This window comes from Pithys albifrons, chromosome 27 (genome assembly GCF_047495875.1).
Source record: "Pithys albifrons albifrons isolate INPA30051 chromosome 27, PitAlb_v1, whole genome shotgun sequence".
In the NCBI taxonomy this organism is placed as follows: Eukaryota; Metazoa; Chordata; class Aves; order Passeriformes; family Thamnophilidae; genus Pithys; species Pithys albifrons.
In genome coordinates, this window is record NC_092484.1 from 907,260 (window position 1) to 923,918 (window position 16,659).

At 50.3% G+C, this 16,659-nt stretch overlaps 2 protein-coding genes across 7 annotated transcripts; one reads left to right on the forward strand and one right to left on the reverse strand.

Moving 5' to 3' along the window:
* Positions 1-1,473: 1,473 nt before the first annotated feature.
* Positions 1,474-4,884, reverse strand: SMIM7 (small integral membrane protein 7). The gene is made up of 5 exons (XM_071578076.1): positions 4,812-4,884; positions 4,392-4,433; positions 4,253-4,305; positions 2,521-2,611; positions 1,474-2,146 (listed from the first exon to the last, which is right to left on the reverse strand). Exons 1-5 carry the CDS (start codon positions 4,835-4,837, stop codon positions 2,131-2,133), a joined length of 228 nt encoding a protein of 75 aa, XP_071434177.1. The 5' UTR covers positions 4,838-4,884; the 3' UTR covers positions 1,474-2,130.
* Positions 4,885-4,913: 29 nt separating this feature from the next.
* On the forward strand, positions 4,914-14,266 carry TMEM38A (transmembrane protein 38A). Of its 6 annotated transcripts, none has more exons than XM_071578080.1 (7): positions 5,358-5,444; positions 7,650-7,729; positions 8,131-8,287; positions 9,225-9,409; positions 10,766-10,853; positions 10,952-11,069; positions 12,313-14,266. In XM_071578080.1, the coding sequence occupies exons 3-7, from the start codon at positions 8,142-8,144 to the stop codon at positions 12,529-12,531; spliced, it is 756 nt and encodes a 251-aa protein (XP_071434181.1). In that variant the 5' UTR covers positions 5,358-5,444; positions 7,650-7,729; positions 8,131-8,141; the 3' UTR covers positions 12,532-14,266. The 6 variants fall into 6 exon arrangements, with proteins under 6 accessions (XP_071434178.1, XP_071434181.1, XP_071434180.1 ...); XM_071578079.1 differs by having other exon boundaries at positions 7,650-7,723; XM_071578082.1 differs by having other exon boundaries at positions 5,363-5,433; positions 7,650-7,723.
* The last annotated feature ends 2,393 nt before the right edge of the window (positions 14,267-16,659 follow it).

The following is a 16,659-nucleotide window of genomic DNA, read 5'->3' on the forward strand; positions in this document are numbered from 1 at the left end:
GTCATTGGAGCTGTGGGGCAGAGGGGAGGCCTTGGGGGCTGTGGGGCAGAGGGGAGGCCGTGGGGGCTGTGGGGCAGAGGGGAGGCCATGGGGGCTCTGGGGAGGCCATGGGGGCCTTGGGCGCTGTGGGGCAGAGGGGAGGCCATGGGTGCTGTGGGGCAGAGGGGAGGTCATGGGGGCTGTGGGGCAGAGGGGAGGCCATGGGAGCTGTGGGGAGGTCATTGGAGCTGTGGGGCAGAGGGGAGGCCGTGGGGGCCGTGGGGCAGAGGGCAGGCCATGGGGGCTGTGGGGCAGAGGGGAGGCCATGGGAGCTGTGGGGAGGTCATTGGAGCTGTGGGGCAGAGGGGAGGCCTTGGGGGCTGTGGGGCAGAGGGGAGGCCATGGGGGCTCTGGGGAGGCCATGGGGGCCTTGGGCGCTGTGGGGCAGAGGGGAGGCCATGGGGGCCATGGGGCAGAGGGCAGAGGGGAGGCCTTGGGCGCTGTGGGGACAGAACATTCCTGAGCAGCTCCAAATTGACTCCTTGTCTCGTTCTTTTAAAGCATCTGCTCAGGAACTGACCGACAGTTTATGTTCTTTTGAACGACTTGGAGCCACAGCACACTCTGGAGCCACCCGGTCTGTATAGAATGATAAAATTGTTTGCATTCTTTCACCGACTGAGCTTTGTTATCCTGTTCCCTCTATCCAAAGTGTTGCTCAGAAAGCACTGTCAGTTCTGCACACAGGCATCACTTTTCCAAGCAAGAATAAAATGCCCCAAGCCCAAAGCTCAGTGCAGAGTCTCCAGTGGGTCACAGGCACAGGGAAAGCCATTTCCACTCTTTACATTGCACAGGGGACACCTGGCTTAGTGAAGAATAGGCAGAAAATGTTTTCCAAGAACTAAAACACTGGATTGTGTCTGGATGCCCTGACAAAGCAACAGGCTGCTGGTTTTTTTGCTCATTCAAAAGAATCAGGTAAAGGTTCAAATATACAGAAATTCCACACAAGGAATGTTTATAATTTAGCCAAGGATTGCATGTATTTCTGCACAGCTCAAACCACACTTGAAGGATCCTGTCCACACGTTTTCCTGCTTTCATTACAGCCAGGCATCTTCCCTCAAACACCCCTGTCGTGTTTCATTAACACAAAAACTTCAGTTAATGCAACAGGGACTCAAGTGAAATGCTGCAGGTGCCCCACACTTGCATCTCACTGACAGAGTCATTTAAATGAGGCCTCTTTCTCCTCAACAGCTCCAGAAATGAAGCTGAGGAAGCATCACGAATAGTTCATGGTTTGATTTAAAAGATACTCAGTGCTGTGCTCTCCTAAATTATTGTGGTAGTGCTGGTCAGAGAGGCCAACTCACTGTAAATAAAAATAACACAAGAATCAGGACACCATTACAAGAGTCGTTACAATTTCTCCAAACATCAACAGAGAATTATTTCCTCAGGAACAGAATGAACACTGCACCAAATAGATATATTCTATGCTTAAATAGAACAGCTTTATTCAACCAAATCCAAGATTATTCCAAAACCATCCCTTAACCTGGGCTTAGAGAATTATTTTTGCCATTTTCCCCTTCAAAATCCCTTACATATTGCTTAGAAAAAGACCCAAACCTTTGAAATATTAATTTAAAAAGCATTTTTTTTCAAAAACAGCAAGAAGGTGAGAATCTCTTTCTTTTTAATATTCCTTTTCTATTTCTCCAACAAAACTAATGGAATAGTGACAGGTTACAAAAACACTTTGCTCAGCTTTATATAAAACTGAGAACCAAGGAATGTGACTTGCATAAACCTGGACAGGGGTGACAGGAGCTGACACAGCCCAGGCTGGGTCTGATAACAAAAAAGTTAAGACTGGTAGCTGCAGTCACACTCCAGCTCTCCCCTGCACCTCACTCTGAGCTCAGAAAAACAAAAGTCTTCTCTATTTCAGTGGAGATAATTTGAGTGTGAATGTTGTGGCTCAAAGCCCTGGCAGGGAGTGAGCAGCACATGATGGGCTGGAGGGGACAAGCCACAAGCCCAGGGCTGCAGGTGGAAAGCATTGGAATCTTTTACTCATAGAAAACTTTGTTCCCAGCCTAAAGTCTCTTCCAAGGTAACAGATGTCTTGGTGGGTGACTCTCAAGATCCAAATAACCTGAGGGATGGAACAGAAAAAAAGTGAGAAATGGGGTCCAACAGTGCAAGGCTGATTCTATTTGATTAATTGATGGGTTTCCACACATGAAAATTGTCCCAAAATTTAGACCTAAAGGTTGATGCAAACAATATTTTATCTGTCAACCCCCCATGTGTGGCTGAATCACTCACACACTGGGACAAAAGGTTTTCACAGGTGCCCACCTGGCAAAAACTGTGAGGCCAACTCGTATTTGGAAATCAAAATAAACCAGTGAAATCAAAAGGAATTATGGAAAAATAGAATGGGACAGAAAGAGATGGGAAAAGAAATGGATGTGCAAGAAAAACCCCAGTATGTGACTTCCCACAACCAAGTGATGTGTTACTTACACAATCATGCAGAACATCATGAAGATATTCCACAAGGCAATGAAGACTCGAAAGTACCTGAGGCTCAGCAAGAACTCTCTAATATTGTCCCCTGGAAATCAAAAGAAGCCTTGGATGTGAAAAATACCTGACAATACACCAACAAGTGGCATTTTCAGCACTGCCTGAAAAGCATAAACAACTAACAGGAAAAAAAAAACAACAATCAAAACCACACCAAAATGTTCTGATAATAAAACAGTGAAAATTGAGGGTTTCAGTGAACAACATCTGCTTTGTTCAGTGCAGCCCTAGAAGGAAATGTGGCAAAATAACCAATAAATGGTAAAAATTGTAAAAAGGTAAGTGCAGCACCATTGTAGGTCACAGCCCTGCTGTGATTTTTAAGCAGCAAACAGAGCTATGAGGGAGCAACACTGGTGCATCCACAGAGTGTCACCTCTGTAGGACGAGCACCTACACTCAAAAATGCAGAAAGAAATGGGGTTTTTTTGGGTTTTGCTTCTCAACTGCCCTGTCTGGGATCACCTGTGAGGTTTGTCACACCTGAGTGTAAACAGCATGGAGGAATATTTCAGGTTGAAAATTAATAAAGCAGTTTTTCCAGTCAGAGAGCAACTGCCAGGGGAAACTGAAGTTGGAGATCAGAAAAAAATTCTTTGCAGAGAGAGTGCTCAGGGATTGGAATGGGCTGCCCAGAGAGGGGGTGGATTCCCCATCCCTGGAGGTTTTTAAGGTGAGATTGGACAAGGCACTGAGTGCCATGATCTGGTAAAGGGACTGGAGTTGGACCAAGGGTTGGACTTGATGATCTCAGAGGTCTTTTCCAACCCAATCCATTCTAGGATTCTGTGATTCTATGGATGTGGCACTGAGGGAGAATCCACCATGTCTTGATCCAGCCCCACTGGGATCACCAGCCCAGGGCACGGAGTGCCAGAGTGATCCCAGTGGGGTTGGATCAAGGGTTGGACTTGCTGATCTCAGAGGTCTCTTCCAACCCAACTGAGAAGAGCAACGAGGCTGGAGAAGGGACTGGAGCACAAGTGCTGTGGGGAGAGGCTGAGGGAGCTGGGGGTGTTCAGCCTGGAGAAGAGGAGGCTCAGAGGTGACCTCAGCACTGTCTGGAACTGCCTGAAGGGAAGTTCTGGCCAGGTGGGGGTTGAACTCTTCTCCCAGGCACTCAGCAATAGGACAAGGGGGGCTCAAGCTCTGCCAGGGGAAATTGAAGTTGGAGATCAGAAAGAAATTCTTTGCAGAGAGAGTGCTCAGGGATTGGAATGGGCTGCCCAGAGAGGGGGTGGATTCCCCATCCCTGGAGGTTTTTCAGCTGAGCTTGGCCGTGGCACTGAGTGCCATGATCTGGTAAAGGGACTGGAGTTGGACCAAGGGTTGGACTTGATGATCTCAGAGGGCTTTTCCAACCCAACTGATTCTGTGATTCTGTGGATGTGGCACTGAGGGAGAATCCACCACATCTTGATCTAACCCCACTGTGATCACCAGCCCAGGGCACTCTGTGCCCTGGGCTGGTGATCACAGTGGGGTTGGATCAAGGGTTGGACTTGCTGATCTCGGAGGTCTTTTCCAACCCAATCCATTCTATGGTTCTGTGATTCCTTTCAACAAAACCAGCGGGAAATTGTGGTTTGACCAAGGATTTCCTTTAGAAAAGCCCTTCCCCATGTGTGTTCGAGCAGTCCCGGCCCCGCTCCCGCGTCCCCTCCGTTACCGGTCGTGGGTTCTCTCGGCTCCTCTCCGAATCCCTCGGTGTCCCTCCTCCTCCTGCGGGACAGAGGGCCAAGTTAGGCGGGCAAACCCCCCAAAAACCTCCCTGCCCGCCCTCCCTCCCTCCCTGCCCGTTCGCTCACAGTCTGAAGTTGAGCACCGCGCCGGCGTTCACCAGCAGCGTCCTGCGGGAGAGAGGGACGGGGACAGGGATGGGAAGGGGACAAGCACAGGGATGGGGACCGGGATGGGAACGGGGACAAGTATGGGGATGGGGACAGGGACAAGTATAGGGATGGGAATAGGGACAAGCACAGGGATGGGGACAAGCACAAGGATGGGAACGGGGACACGCACAGGGATGGGGCACGGGGACGGGGATGGGGAGATGGGAAGGGGGATGGGGAAAGGAAATGGGAGGGTGGATGGGGAAGGAGAGAACAGGAGAGGGAATGGGAAACGGGACGGGAAAAGGGGGACGGGGTTGCGGTCAGGCATGGCTGAGCCGGGCTGACCCGGCCGAGCCGCCGCCGCTCCCCGTTTCCCGTTCCCGTCCCCGGTACCCGCACAGCAGCAGGTCCCCGATCATGGCTCCGGCGGCCCCCTCCGTCGGAGGAATTCCGGGGCAGCGGAACGGGAAGGGGCGGGCGCTGCTCGCAACTGGCGGCGCCTGCGCTGCCCGGGGCGGCCCCGCGGCCGGACACAGACCGGACACCGGCGGGCAGAGACCGGACACCGGCGGGGCAGCGACCGGACACCAACGGGCAGAGACCGGACACCGGCGGGCAGAGACCGGACACCAACGGGCAGAGATCGGACACCGGCGGGCAGAGACCGGACACCGGCGGGCAGAGACCGGACACCGGCGGGCAGAGATCGGCCCCGTACCGGGCACAGCTCCTGCAGCTCCGCGGGCTCCGACCGGCCCCGCACCGGGCACAGCATCCCTGCCAGCCGGCCCCGCACCGGGCACAGCATCCCTGCCAGCCGGCCCCGCACCGGGGTGCTCCGGAGAAGGGTCTGGGCAGGGAACCGGGAGCAGGAAGGAGCCCGTACCCGACCCCCTATCGCGATGGAGCTGCCCGAGTCGCTGCCCCTCGGGGAGCTCGCAGCGGCCTTCGCCACCCTGCCTGTCTTCCCGCTGTTCGACACCGCCTATTTCATCGTCTCCGTCCTCTACCTCAAGTACGAGCCCGGTGAGTGCGGCCCTTGGCCCGGGGGAGCAGTGCGGTCCGGGAGGGGGGCGAGGGACACGGGGGAACCCGCATAGACCCCGCATAGACCCCACACAGACTCGCACAGACCCCGCACAGACTCGCACAGACCCCGCACAGACCCCACACAGACCCCGCATAGACCCCGCACAGACCCTGCACAGATCCCGCACAGACCCGCATAGACCCCACACAGACTCGCAGAGACCCCGCACAGACTCCGCACAGACCCCGCACAGACTCCGCACAGACTCGCACAGACCCCGCACAGACCCCGCACAGACTCGCACAGACCCCGCACAGACCCCGCACAGACCCCGCACAGACTCGCACAGACCCCGCACAGACCCCGCACAGACTCCGCACAGACCCGCACAGACCCCGCACAGACCCCGCACAGACTCGCACAGACCTCGCACAGACCCGCACAGACTCGCACAGACCTCGCACAGACCTGCACAGACCCGCACAGACCCCGCACAGACCTGCACAGACTCGCACAGACCCCGCACAGACCCCACGCTCTGCGGCGTGAGCAGCTCCTCTCCCCCTCCTGTTCGTCCCTCTCTGCCCCCTCTGTCACCACAGCGGTGCCACCTGTAACAGGCACTCCAGGTCGGGTTAGCAGAGCTCTAAACATAAAGCAGAAACCCCCAGGAACTCGCGACCAATTTTGAAAAATAATCGTGCATTTTATTTAAGACTGGATTCCAAACACATTGAAGTGTTCGAGTTCAGTCACTTCTCTGCTGCCACCCCAGGTCCAAGCATTACATTTAGAATCCTAGAATGGATTGGGTTGGAAAAGACCTCCAAGATCATCAAGTCCAACCCTTGGTCCAACTCCAGTCCCTTTACCAGATCATGGCACTCAGTGCCACGGCCAAGCTCAGGTTAAAACCCTCCAGGGATGGGGAATCCACCCCCTCTCTGGGCAGCCCATTCCAATCCCTGATTTCTGGCCAGTCTCTCGGCTTGAATATTTTTCTGGCAGTCCCTTCCTCCTATTTATATACAAAAAGGCTGTAAGCAAAACCCTGGAGTTTTCCCACCCTCTGGACCGTGCTCTGAGCTGTTCTCAGGCACCAGGACCGACCTTGCTTCGTTTATTCCCTTGAGCTTTCCTTGCAGAGATCAATAGATCTGCACCCTGACATTCACCTTCTGCATTGCCACAGTCTGGCTGCACCTCGGTCTTTTTCCCAGTGCCACTTTCTCGGTGTATTTTTGATACAGTGTGTACTTCTCATGGTCAGTTCTGAGCAGTTTCCCTGTAACTACCGAGGGGAAAAACCAACCCAACCCCACGCTTGGGGTTTTCAGCCCCACCTCGTGTGGTCTCTGCTGGACGACCCACACTCTGTTCTAGTTAAATCCACACTCTGTTCTATTTAAACAACCTGTAAACGAGTGCTGGGTTTGTTCACTTCCAGCATTAAGTCCTAAACAGAACAGTTAACAGGCAGCTCTCACAAAAATAGCCCAGGAATCCACTGTGACTGGATAAGGGGGGGGTGCTTTTCCCTGGATTCCTTCAGTGCTCCATCCCACTGAAGATCAATGTCGGGACAGAACCCTCCTGTTTCCTCCTTGGAGACAGCAGCGCCTCGTGGAGCCAAAGAAAAACAAGTGTTACTAAATTTAAGCCTCAAGCTAAGCCTCAGGTTCCTATAAGAGGCAGTTTCATGGCTTGGCTGTTGCAGCTGTCTCACCACTTTGAGCAGGTTCAAATGTCTCTGGGGATGGAAGAGCCTGAGCTCTCCCAGCTTTGGCACCTGCTGGTTCACCTCCTGCTGTTTGAGATGGGCCAGGTAGTCGTGTTGATGTAGCATTTGATCATTCTCTCTCCTGCCTGCCTGTTACTGGCACACTGAACAGAGTTTTGTATCTGAAATGGTGCACAAAGGGCTCCAGAGCAGCTTAAGGTGATGAAATGATCTCACAGAATTGATGTTTTATTGGGAAATTTTCCTGAAGGAGTACAAAGGTGGATGAAAATGGCCACGGGAATTTAAAAAAGACAATAACAGGTTATGGGAAGACACCACAATGTATTAACAAATAGCAACAGCCTTTTAGTATCTTGTCTTTTCAAAGGGTGTTTCCAGACTAGTACAGGAGCGGGGGAGAACCCTCAAATCCTCTTCTTTCAAGTAAAGATTAAGAATTCCTGTTCTATTTTTACAGGTTATGAATGAAAGAGCTGAACAGATTGTGCATGAATTCTAGAGGGCACCTAGGTTGAAGCAATGGAGAGAATGGTACAAGTATGCATTTTATTTTTAGACTGTAAAAAGACATTGATTTCAAGGGAAGAAATGTTCTTTCTGGTTGCAGGAAGTAGCAAATAAAGGAGAGAAACTCTCAGTTCATAAACTTGCAATGCCGTGAAACCTTCAAGGAGGGTCTGCGGGCTGTGATCACACCATTTCTTGGCAATCTCTGGTACTCTCTTGGGCATCACAGAACACACACTGGGGTAGTTTGTTTCACAAGCACTTTTCTTTCACTTACTTCATGAGAGAACACGCCCCTCAAGCCTCTTTCTTAGTGGGTCTCGAAGCTTGTGCTTATTTGCTGTATCTGTCTTCTCACTGGAGGTTGGACTGGATGATCTGAAGGTCTCTTCCAACCTGGATGATTCCATGATTTCCACTTTGCTTCCCAGGAGCCGTGGAGATGTCTCGGAGGAGCCCCTTTGCCTCCTGGCTCTGTGCGATGCTCCACTGCTTTGGGAGTTACATCCTGGCTGATCTGCTGCTGGGAGAGGCACCTCTTGGCTACTTCAGTAACAATTCCAGTGTCATCCTGGCCACGGCAGTTTGGTGAGTCCCTCCCACTTCACCTTTTTAAGCACAGGACACCACTGGCCTGTGAACAACCCTCAGGTGGGGAGGGAGATGTTCTGTTTGTGCGTCACAGGGCAATGATCCTGCTGGGATTAACTGGGGACAGCAGAGGAGGGGTGAGGTAGCACCGAATCTTCTGCATTCCTGGCTCTGGTTTCCAGTTTCCCTGACCAGTTGCCTAAGGCTGTGATTATCTAGGCTGGGGCCAGGCCAAGGATGGGCAGGTCTATTCATAGCAGCTGCTGCTGAGCCAGGGCCAAAACGCAGCTGATGCCACATAGAGAGAAGAGTGGCCCACCCTGAAGGTTTGGGGGTGTTTTATTCCTTGTGGTGGTGAAAGGAGCACAGATTAACCTTTGATTTCCTCAATGTGCTTTTGCATGACAGAATGAGCCTTATTAGGAAATGTGAATGAAATTTGCATTCACAAAAGCCTTATAGTAAATTCCTCATGTTTTCTGTACTTGAGAAAATGAAAAGAAAGATATTCTTTCAGGGTTAAAAACCATGGCAATCTTCTGGAAAGGGGAGTGTTTTAAATTTGTCCTCTGTCTATAATAAAGTTCAGTATATGTGGCTTCTGATGCCTCTGGACCATGCAAGATACAAACTTCTAAAAGATTGTGAATTAAAATGATTTTTTTCTATTCAAAACAAAGTGGTTTCAGTACTGGGGGTTCCCTGAGTCCATTTGATATTGACTCAATTAGTTGTTACTGTAGAGAGGCTGATTCTGCTTTCCCTACAGAATCAGCTGTGAAATTAAGGATCTTCTTGTCAATTTTTTTTATTCTTTTTCTTCTCCTTCACTCCTATCTGCCATAGCTCAGGTTAATGTTGCATTACTCCTCTCTGTACATCCCAGATCAGGACAAACAAATGGCTCCTTAAACTCTTTGTGGTTCTGTTGCAGGTATTTGATATTCTTCTGCCCCATGAACCTCTTCTACAAGTGTGTGAGTTTCCTGCCTGTGAAACTCATCTTTGTGGCCATGAAGGAGGTGGTCAGAGTTCGCAAGATCGCAGCCGGCGTCCACCACGCTCACCACCTTTACCACCACGGCTGGTTTGTCATGATGGCCACAGGATGGGTCAAAGGTGACACCTGAGATCCCCTCAAGGCAGCAGGGAGGGGTCCAGCCTCGTGGGGTGGGATGGGAGAGGCTGTGCTGGAAGCTCAGAGTGAGCAGCAGGGTGGGTGTGCTCAGCTGGGTCCCCACAACACAGGGATTTATTTGTACTTCAAAGAATCATAGAATGGATTGGGTTGGAAAAGACCTCTGAGATCAGCAAGTCCAACCCTTGATCCAACCCCACAGTGGGGTTGGATCAAGACGTGGTGGATTCTCCCCCAGTGCCACATCCATAGAATCACAGAATGGATTGGGTTGGAAAAGACCTCTGAGATCAGCAAGTCCAACCCTTGATCCAACCCCACAGTGGGGTTGGATCAAGACGTGGTGGATTCTCCCCCAGTGCCACATCCATAGAATCACAGAATGGATTGGGTTGGAAAAGACCTCTGAGATCAGCAAGTCCAACCCTTGATCCAACCCCACAGTGGGGTTGGATCAAGACGTGGTGGATTCTCCCTCAGTGCCACATCCACAGAATCATAGAATGGATTGGGTTGGAAAAGCCCTCTGAGATCATCAAGTCCAACCCTTGGTCCAACTCCAGTCCCTTTACCAGATCATGCCACTCAGTGCCACAGCCAAGCTCAGTTTCAAAACCTCCAGGGATGGGGAATCTCTGGGCAGCCCATTCCAATCCCTGAGCACTCTCTCTGCAAAGAATTTCTTCCTGATCTCCAAGTTAAATTTCCCCTGGCAGAGCTTGAGCCCCCCTTGTTCTATTGCTGAGTGCCTGGGAGAAGAGACCAACCCCCACCTGCAGAATGTTTTCAGCTGAATCATCATCCACCTTCCACAAAGGCCTCAAGAATGGAGTCATTTAGGAATTCTTCATTCCTTCTCCTGTCTTCTGCCATCTCTGTATCTTTTCCAGTGGTTCTGTCAGTCTTGAAAGAGCCCAGGCAGTTTTCCTTTAGCTTTTGTTTGGAGCAAACACTTGAACATCACAGAATCACAGAATATTCTGAGTTGGAAGGACCCACAAGGATCATGGAGTCCAACTCAAGTCAATGACCCACAGAAGGGGTTGAACCCATGACCTTGGCATTATTACAACCCAGTTTTAACCAACTGAGCTCATCTCAGGGTCATCAGTTACTGGAAGAGGGAAATGCCCTTTCCCTGCATCAGGAAACACTCAGGGGAATTCTAGAAGTGTTTCTCCAGCTCTTTTGTTTTAGGCTAACTGTTAAATTTGGGAAGAATGTCATGAACCCCTTGGACCCCCCAGCTTGTCCTTCTCCCTTGGGGATCCAGAGGGGACATCAGAGGTCTCTGGTGTGGCAGTTCCAGCAGTTTGACAGGTTTTTCTGTGTCCCAGGATCTGGTGTGGCCTTGATGTCCAACTTTGAGCAACTGCTGCGTGGGGTCTGGATGCCAGAAACAAATGAAATTCTTCACATGTCCTTGTAAGTAGGCAAGTCTTGGTCAGACCAAGAATGAAATGAAAAGAACCATTCAGGGCTGGATGCAAACCTTCCAGAAAATATCCTCCTTTCTCCTCCAGCCCAACGAAGGCCAGTTTGTATGGCACAGTCCTCTTCACTCTGCAGCAGACTCACTGGCTGCCCATCTCTGAAGCCAACCTCATCTTCTTTTTCACCATGTTCATGATTGTTTGCAAGGTAAGTTCACAGCAGGTTTGATGCTACAAATTACAGAACCAGAGAACGGGGACAGACCTAAACTGGGGGTGTTGCTGAGCCCACTGCAGAAGGCACTGGCTGTGCATCCCAGGAAGGATCTGCTTGGGACCTCCCAGGCTAAATTCTCCATTGTATAGGCAGGATGGGAGAAAACCTTGTGCCTTGAGTCACAGAGTCATAGAATCATGGAATCATGGAATCAGTCATAGAATGGATTGGGTTGGAAAAGACCTCTGAGATCAGCAAGTCCAACTATTGATCCAACCCCACTGGGATCACCAGCCCAGGGCACTCCGTGCCCTGGGCTGGTGATCCCAGTGGGGTTGGATCAAGATATGGTGGATTCTCCCTCAGTGCCACATCCATAGAATCACAGAGTGGATTGGGTTGGAAAAGCCCTCTGAGATCATCAAATCCAACCCTTGGTCCAACTCCAGTCCCTTTACCAGATCATGGCACTCAGTGCCACGGCCAAGCTCAATTGAAAAACCTCCAGGGATGGGGAATCCACCCCCTCTCTGGGCAGCCCATTCCAATCCCTGAGCACTCTCTCTGCAAAGAATTTCTTTCTGATCTCCAACTTCAATTTCCCCTGGCAGAGCTTGAGCCCCCCTTGTCCTATTGCTGAGTGCCTGGGAGAAGAGACCAACCCCCACCTGGCCAGAACTTCCCTTCAGGCAGTTCCAGACAGTGCTGAGGTCACCTCTGAGCCTCCTCTTCTCCAGGCTGAACACCCCCAGCTCCCTCAGCCTCTCCCCACAGCACTTGTGCTCCAGTCCCTTCTCCAGCCTCATTGCTCTTCTCTTCTCAGTTGGGTTGGAAGAGACCTCTGAGATCATCAAATCCAACCCTTGGTCCAACTCCAGTCCCTTTACCAGATCATGGCACTCAGTGCCACGGCCAAGCTCAGCTGAAAAACCTCCAGGGATGGGGAATCCACCCCCTCTCTGGGCAGCCCATTCCAATCTCTGAGCACTCTCTCTGCAAAGAATTTCTTTCTGATCTCCAACTTAAATTTCCCCTGGCAGAGCTTGAGCCCCCCTTGTCCTATTGCTGAGTGCCTGGGAGAAGAGACCAACCCCCACCTGGCCAGAACTTCCCTTCAGGGAGTTCATGGAGCAGTAGGAACTCCAGCTGGTGCCAGTGGAATGTCCTGACTGGTCTGTATTCCCTGGCTGGTGCCTGTGATCTTTAACTCCAAGTTTTCCCTGTGACATGACAGGTTTTCATGACAGCCACTCACTCCCACGCCTCACCTTTTGCTCCTGTGGAAAACCTCATCTGCCCAGTGCTCTTTGGCTCCATCTCCAGTGGCCACCCCAGCCACCACCACGACCATCACGGGGCCTCCCATGAGGTTTCCCATCCGCCACCTCCTGCCAAGTCAAAAGAGGAACTGAACGAAGGCACGAGGAAACGGAAGGCAAAAAAAGCTGAATAAAAAAGCAACGATGCAGAAAATAGGCCAAGAAAATTCTTCCAGAGCTGAGTCTCAAAGCTGCTTGTGACCTGCTTTGTGTTCCAGTCCTTCTCCCTCAGCCTCCAGCGGAGAGGTGGAAGCCAGGACAGTGCCAGGCGGGTCCCTGAATTTCAGTTTTGCTCTCTGTGCTCCTGCTTTCTGCTTGGTCTCTGCCTCTCTAGTCTGATTCAGGGATTTGTAGGTTTGTGCCAGGGTGATAAGTGGGTGCCAGTTCTTAAGCTGGCAGCAAATTCTGATGCAGCATTTTCAACTGATGTAAAATAGTTTCACTGTGTTTCTTTATGAGTGGAGGGAATGGCTTGTGCTCCTGCAACCCATAATTTGAGTTTTCATTGACCTTTTTGATGTCTGCCAATGCAACAAACTGTTAAGACATAACTGGTGTGGAAATTGGGTTTCAGACTCGAGAAAATGGTCTCTTATGAGCCTGATCTGATTTTCCCTCCCACATCTGCTGTATCTCCAAGTAATGTGACATTTTATGTGCAGTGAGGACATGGACTTTGTCCGAGCCAAACTCTGTTTCTCTCACCTCAGTTCCCTCTGATTCTAATGGACATTTGTCACTTGCTAAAATTCTGTGTTTGCAAGAGCTCCAAAGCTGTGAAATGCTCCCAGTGCCACCTCCTGGTACTGTCTCTGTCCTAAACTCTGTGTCCCACCTCAAACCCCACCCTGTTTAACCAGGGGGGAAACACAGTCTGGTTTGTTTGTAACCCTGTGGGATACAAAAGAAGAGTGTGTGAGTGTAAGTATTTATGACTATTTATTTATAATTGCCAGGACACCTCAATCATGAACCTGAATTTGGCTTTTTTAGTGTTGCATCTTTATAGAGAGAGTTGGAATTTCTAATTCAGGTCCTGAGCCCACAACTACGTGCTGGGTGTAGTGGTGACCCTGAAGGACAGCCCAAACACTCCTTGGATGAAGGAAGGAATGTTTCTGTATTCCTGAATTCAGGTAGAAAGGCTGAAGTGGTGGATTTCACACCAGCTGATTAAAACTAAAGGACTGATAAAAACACACCAGCTGAAAATACCACTTACCCCTCGTAGGTCCCTTTGGGCCAAACCACTGCAGGTTGTGGTCAGTGAGTGGCAAATCAATGCCTTGAGTGGCTCAGGAGGAGTCTGAAATCTCATTTGTGTTCTGCTTAGTGAAGACTGGCTTTTACAGTAGTTTTAGGCTGTTCTTATGATTGATTTTGTCCTTAAAAGTGGCCTCATCCAAGGGCTGGGGATCCCCACAGTGGCACCCAGGGGGATGTGGCACTGGCCTCCCAGTTGAGCAGCATTTTCCATCCCCAGGTTTGCTGCTCTCACCTCCCAGCTGCAAATAAAGAGAGGAGGATTTAAGGCAAGTGGGGGGGTTGTGTGTGTGCCCCTGTTCAAAATTGCAACTAATGGTTCATGAAAAATAAAAAAAAATACTGTACAAAATCAAAGGAAAGCCAGTCTGAAAGGTCAAATGATTTGTGGGCTTGGGGTTTGACAGTGCCTTAATTTTGTGAGTTTCCCTCCCCTTCAGCAGAAAACAGGAGTTCTGCCTGGCAGCTGCACCTGCTGGTTCTGCAGATCCACCAAAACCTGCCATGCCACAAGCACACACAAGACTCTGAAGTGTTTTAGGAGATCTCTGATCCGAGGGGAATTTTGTTTCAAAGAAGCCATCAACAAATAAAATTGTGAAGTGACTGAATGTCCAGTAACACTTGAGGAAATCTGTGTGTGTTTTTTTACCCTCCCCAGCCCCAGGAGCCAAACAAAAGCTCCTTGAGCTACTTTGAGTCTCCCTGACCTGATGACAAAATGATTCTGACTGAAGGGAGAGCTCAGACTTGATGTCCCACTGCTGTGTCTGAGTGTGTTATAAATGGAAATAACACAGTAAAAAGTGGCTGTAGTGTTGCCTCCAACCACACATCTTGAGATTTCAGGGAAAGAAAAACAGAAGCTGATTCCTTTGGCATTTTATACCTGTTGTCTCTGTCTTTCCTTTTGTCATTTTAAGAGGGAGGAGACCATTCACCTGAGACTCCTAAATATACACAAACACAATCCCAGCAGGTTTATGTGGAGTGTCAATATGTAAAACTGAAAAAAATCAAAATGGTTTGCATGAATGAGAATATTTATTGTGGTCCTGTTGCTCTGCTCTCCAAGGGCACAGACTCTCTCTGAGTCCCTGCTCTTCAGAGTCTTTTGGACTGAGTCAAATCGCGGCTTCCAACCGAGAGCAGACGGGAGGAACTCCAAGAGATGATCAAATTTAAGCTCTGAGCACTTTCAGAGAACACCTGACAGGAATGGGGTCAGCATTGAGAAGATGAGGGCCATAAATCACAGAATCCTGGAATGGATTGGGTTGAAAAAGACCTCTGAGATCATCAAGTCCAACCCTTGATCCAACTCCAGTCCCTTTACCAGATCATGGCACTCAGTGCCACGGCCAAGCTCAGCTGAAAAACCTCCAGGGATGGGGAATCCACCCCCTCTCTGGGCAGCCCATTCCAATCCCTGAGCACTCTCTCTGCTAAGAATTTCTTTCTGCTCTCCAACTTCAATTTCCCCTGGCAGAGCTTGAGCCCCCCTTGTCCTATTGCTGAGTGCCTGGGAGAAGAGACCAACCCCCAGCTGGCCAGAACTTCCCTTCAGGCAGTTCCAGACAGTGCTGAGGTCACCTCTGAGCCTCCTCTTCTCTCTCCTCTTCTACACTGAACTGGATGTCACAGACCAGAACATCCAGTCTGGTTAAACCACTTGAAACATTCTAATCCCTTTTTTTTAGTGTTTTTTTTTGTTTGGTTGGTTTGGGTTTGGTTTGGGTTTTTTTCCTTGTAATGTGCATAAGGCTTGAACTGACCTTCTTTTTCACTGCTTGGGTTATTCAGACACTTTAAATGCTCCATTCCAAAGCAACTTACTCTCAATTACTCTGATGAATAAACGAGGGCTAATAAACATTTTAAAAGAGTTCAGTCTAGGGGGGAGACAAGCAGAACCCTTCAGAAAATAACCAACCCTTTGCAGGTCCTCCTTTAGTGCACAGGGTTTGACTGCATCGTGTTTTCTTCATCACTTCCATCTCTATGCCCTGGAAACAAGTTACTCCATCTCTATACAAAATGTCCAGCTCTGGTTTTGTGCCCTTTGGAGCAGAGTCTGAAGGGAGGAAATGCTTGTCCAGCTCAGGTAGGACCTGCCACAAGTGCAGGAGCAGCTCCCTGTCCCTGCCACAGTGGTTATTGAAAGGTCCATCTTTCTTTGCTCCTTGGGATGAAGGACATGGGTCTGGAATCATCCCAGACTGCCCCTGCTGAGCCAGGGAAATTCAAGCCTCATTCCATCCCTCTCCCCAGGAAAGGCTTCACTAAATGGAACCTGGGACTCCTCTTTAGGTTGTTCAGCCTGGAGAAGGGGAGGCTCAGAGGTGACCTCAGCACTGTCTGGAACTGCCTGAAGGGAAGTTCTGGCCAGGTGGGGGTTGGTCTCTTCTCCCAGGCACTCAGCAATAGGACAAGGGGGGCTCAAGCTCTGCCAGGGGAAATTGAACTTGGAGATCAGAAAGAAATTCTTTGCAGAGAGAGTGCTCAGGGATTGGAATGGGCTGCCCAGAGAGGGGGTGGATTCCCCATCCCTGGAGGTTTTTCAGCTGAGCTTGGCCGTGGCACTGAGTGCCATGATCTGGTAAAGGGACTGGAGTTGGACCAAGGGTTGGACTTGATGATCTCAGAGGGCTTTTCCAACCCAATCCATTCTATGATTCTATGGATGTGGCATTGGGGGAGAATCCACCATGTCTTGATCCAACCCTACTGTGATCACCAGCCCAGGGCACTCAGTGCCCTGGGCTGGTGATCACAGTGGGGTTGGATCAAGGGTTGGATCAAGGGTTGGACTTGCTGATCTCAGAGGTCTTTTCCAACCCAATCCATTCTATCATTCTGTGATTTTGCTCAGGATCTGTGGATGAACAGGCTGATGAGAGCAGGTGTTTTATGTCCTTTGAAGAATCCCAGAATGTTCCCAACTGTGCTGCAGCCCAAGGAAAAGAGGCACTGCCAGGGCTTCAACTTTCACAGGCCAC

Bases quoted from the DNA above. Each gene is read 5' to 3' on its own strand.
- SMIM7 (XM_071578076.1), bottom strand. From the start codon at position 4,837: ATGATCGGGGACCTGCTGCTGTGCGG. The intron at 4,306-4,391 runs GTGAGCGAACGG...TCTGTCCCGCAG, and splicing joins GCGGTGCTCAACTTCAGACT to GAGGAGGAGGGACACCGAGG. The intron at 2,612-4,252 runs GTAACGGAGGGG...TTTGATTTCCAG, and splicing joins GCCGAGAGAACCCACGACCG to GGGACAATATTAGAGAGTTC.
- TMEM38A (XM_071578077.1), top strand. From the start codon at position 5,321: ATGGAGCTGCCCGAGTCGCTGCCCCTCGGGGAGCTCGCAGCGGCCTTC. The intron at 8,288-9,224 runs GTGAGTCCCTCC...GTTCTGTTGCAG, and splicing joins ATCCTGGCCACGGCAGTTTG to GTATTTGATATTCTTCTGCC. The intron at 9,410-10,765 runs GTGACACCTGAG...TCTGTGTCCCAG, and splicing joins GGCCACAGGATGGGTCAAAG to GATCTGGTGTGGCCTTGATG.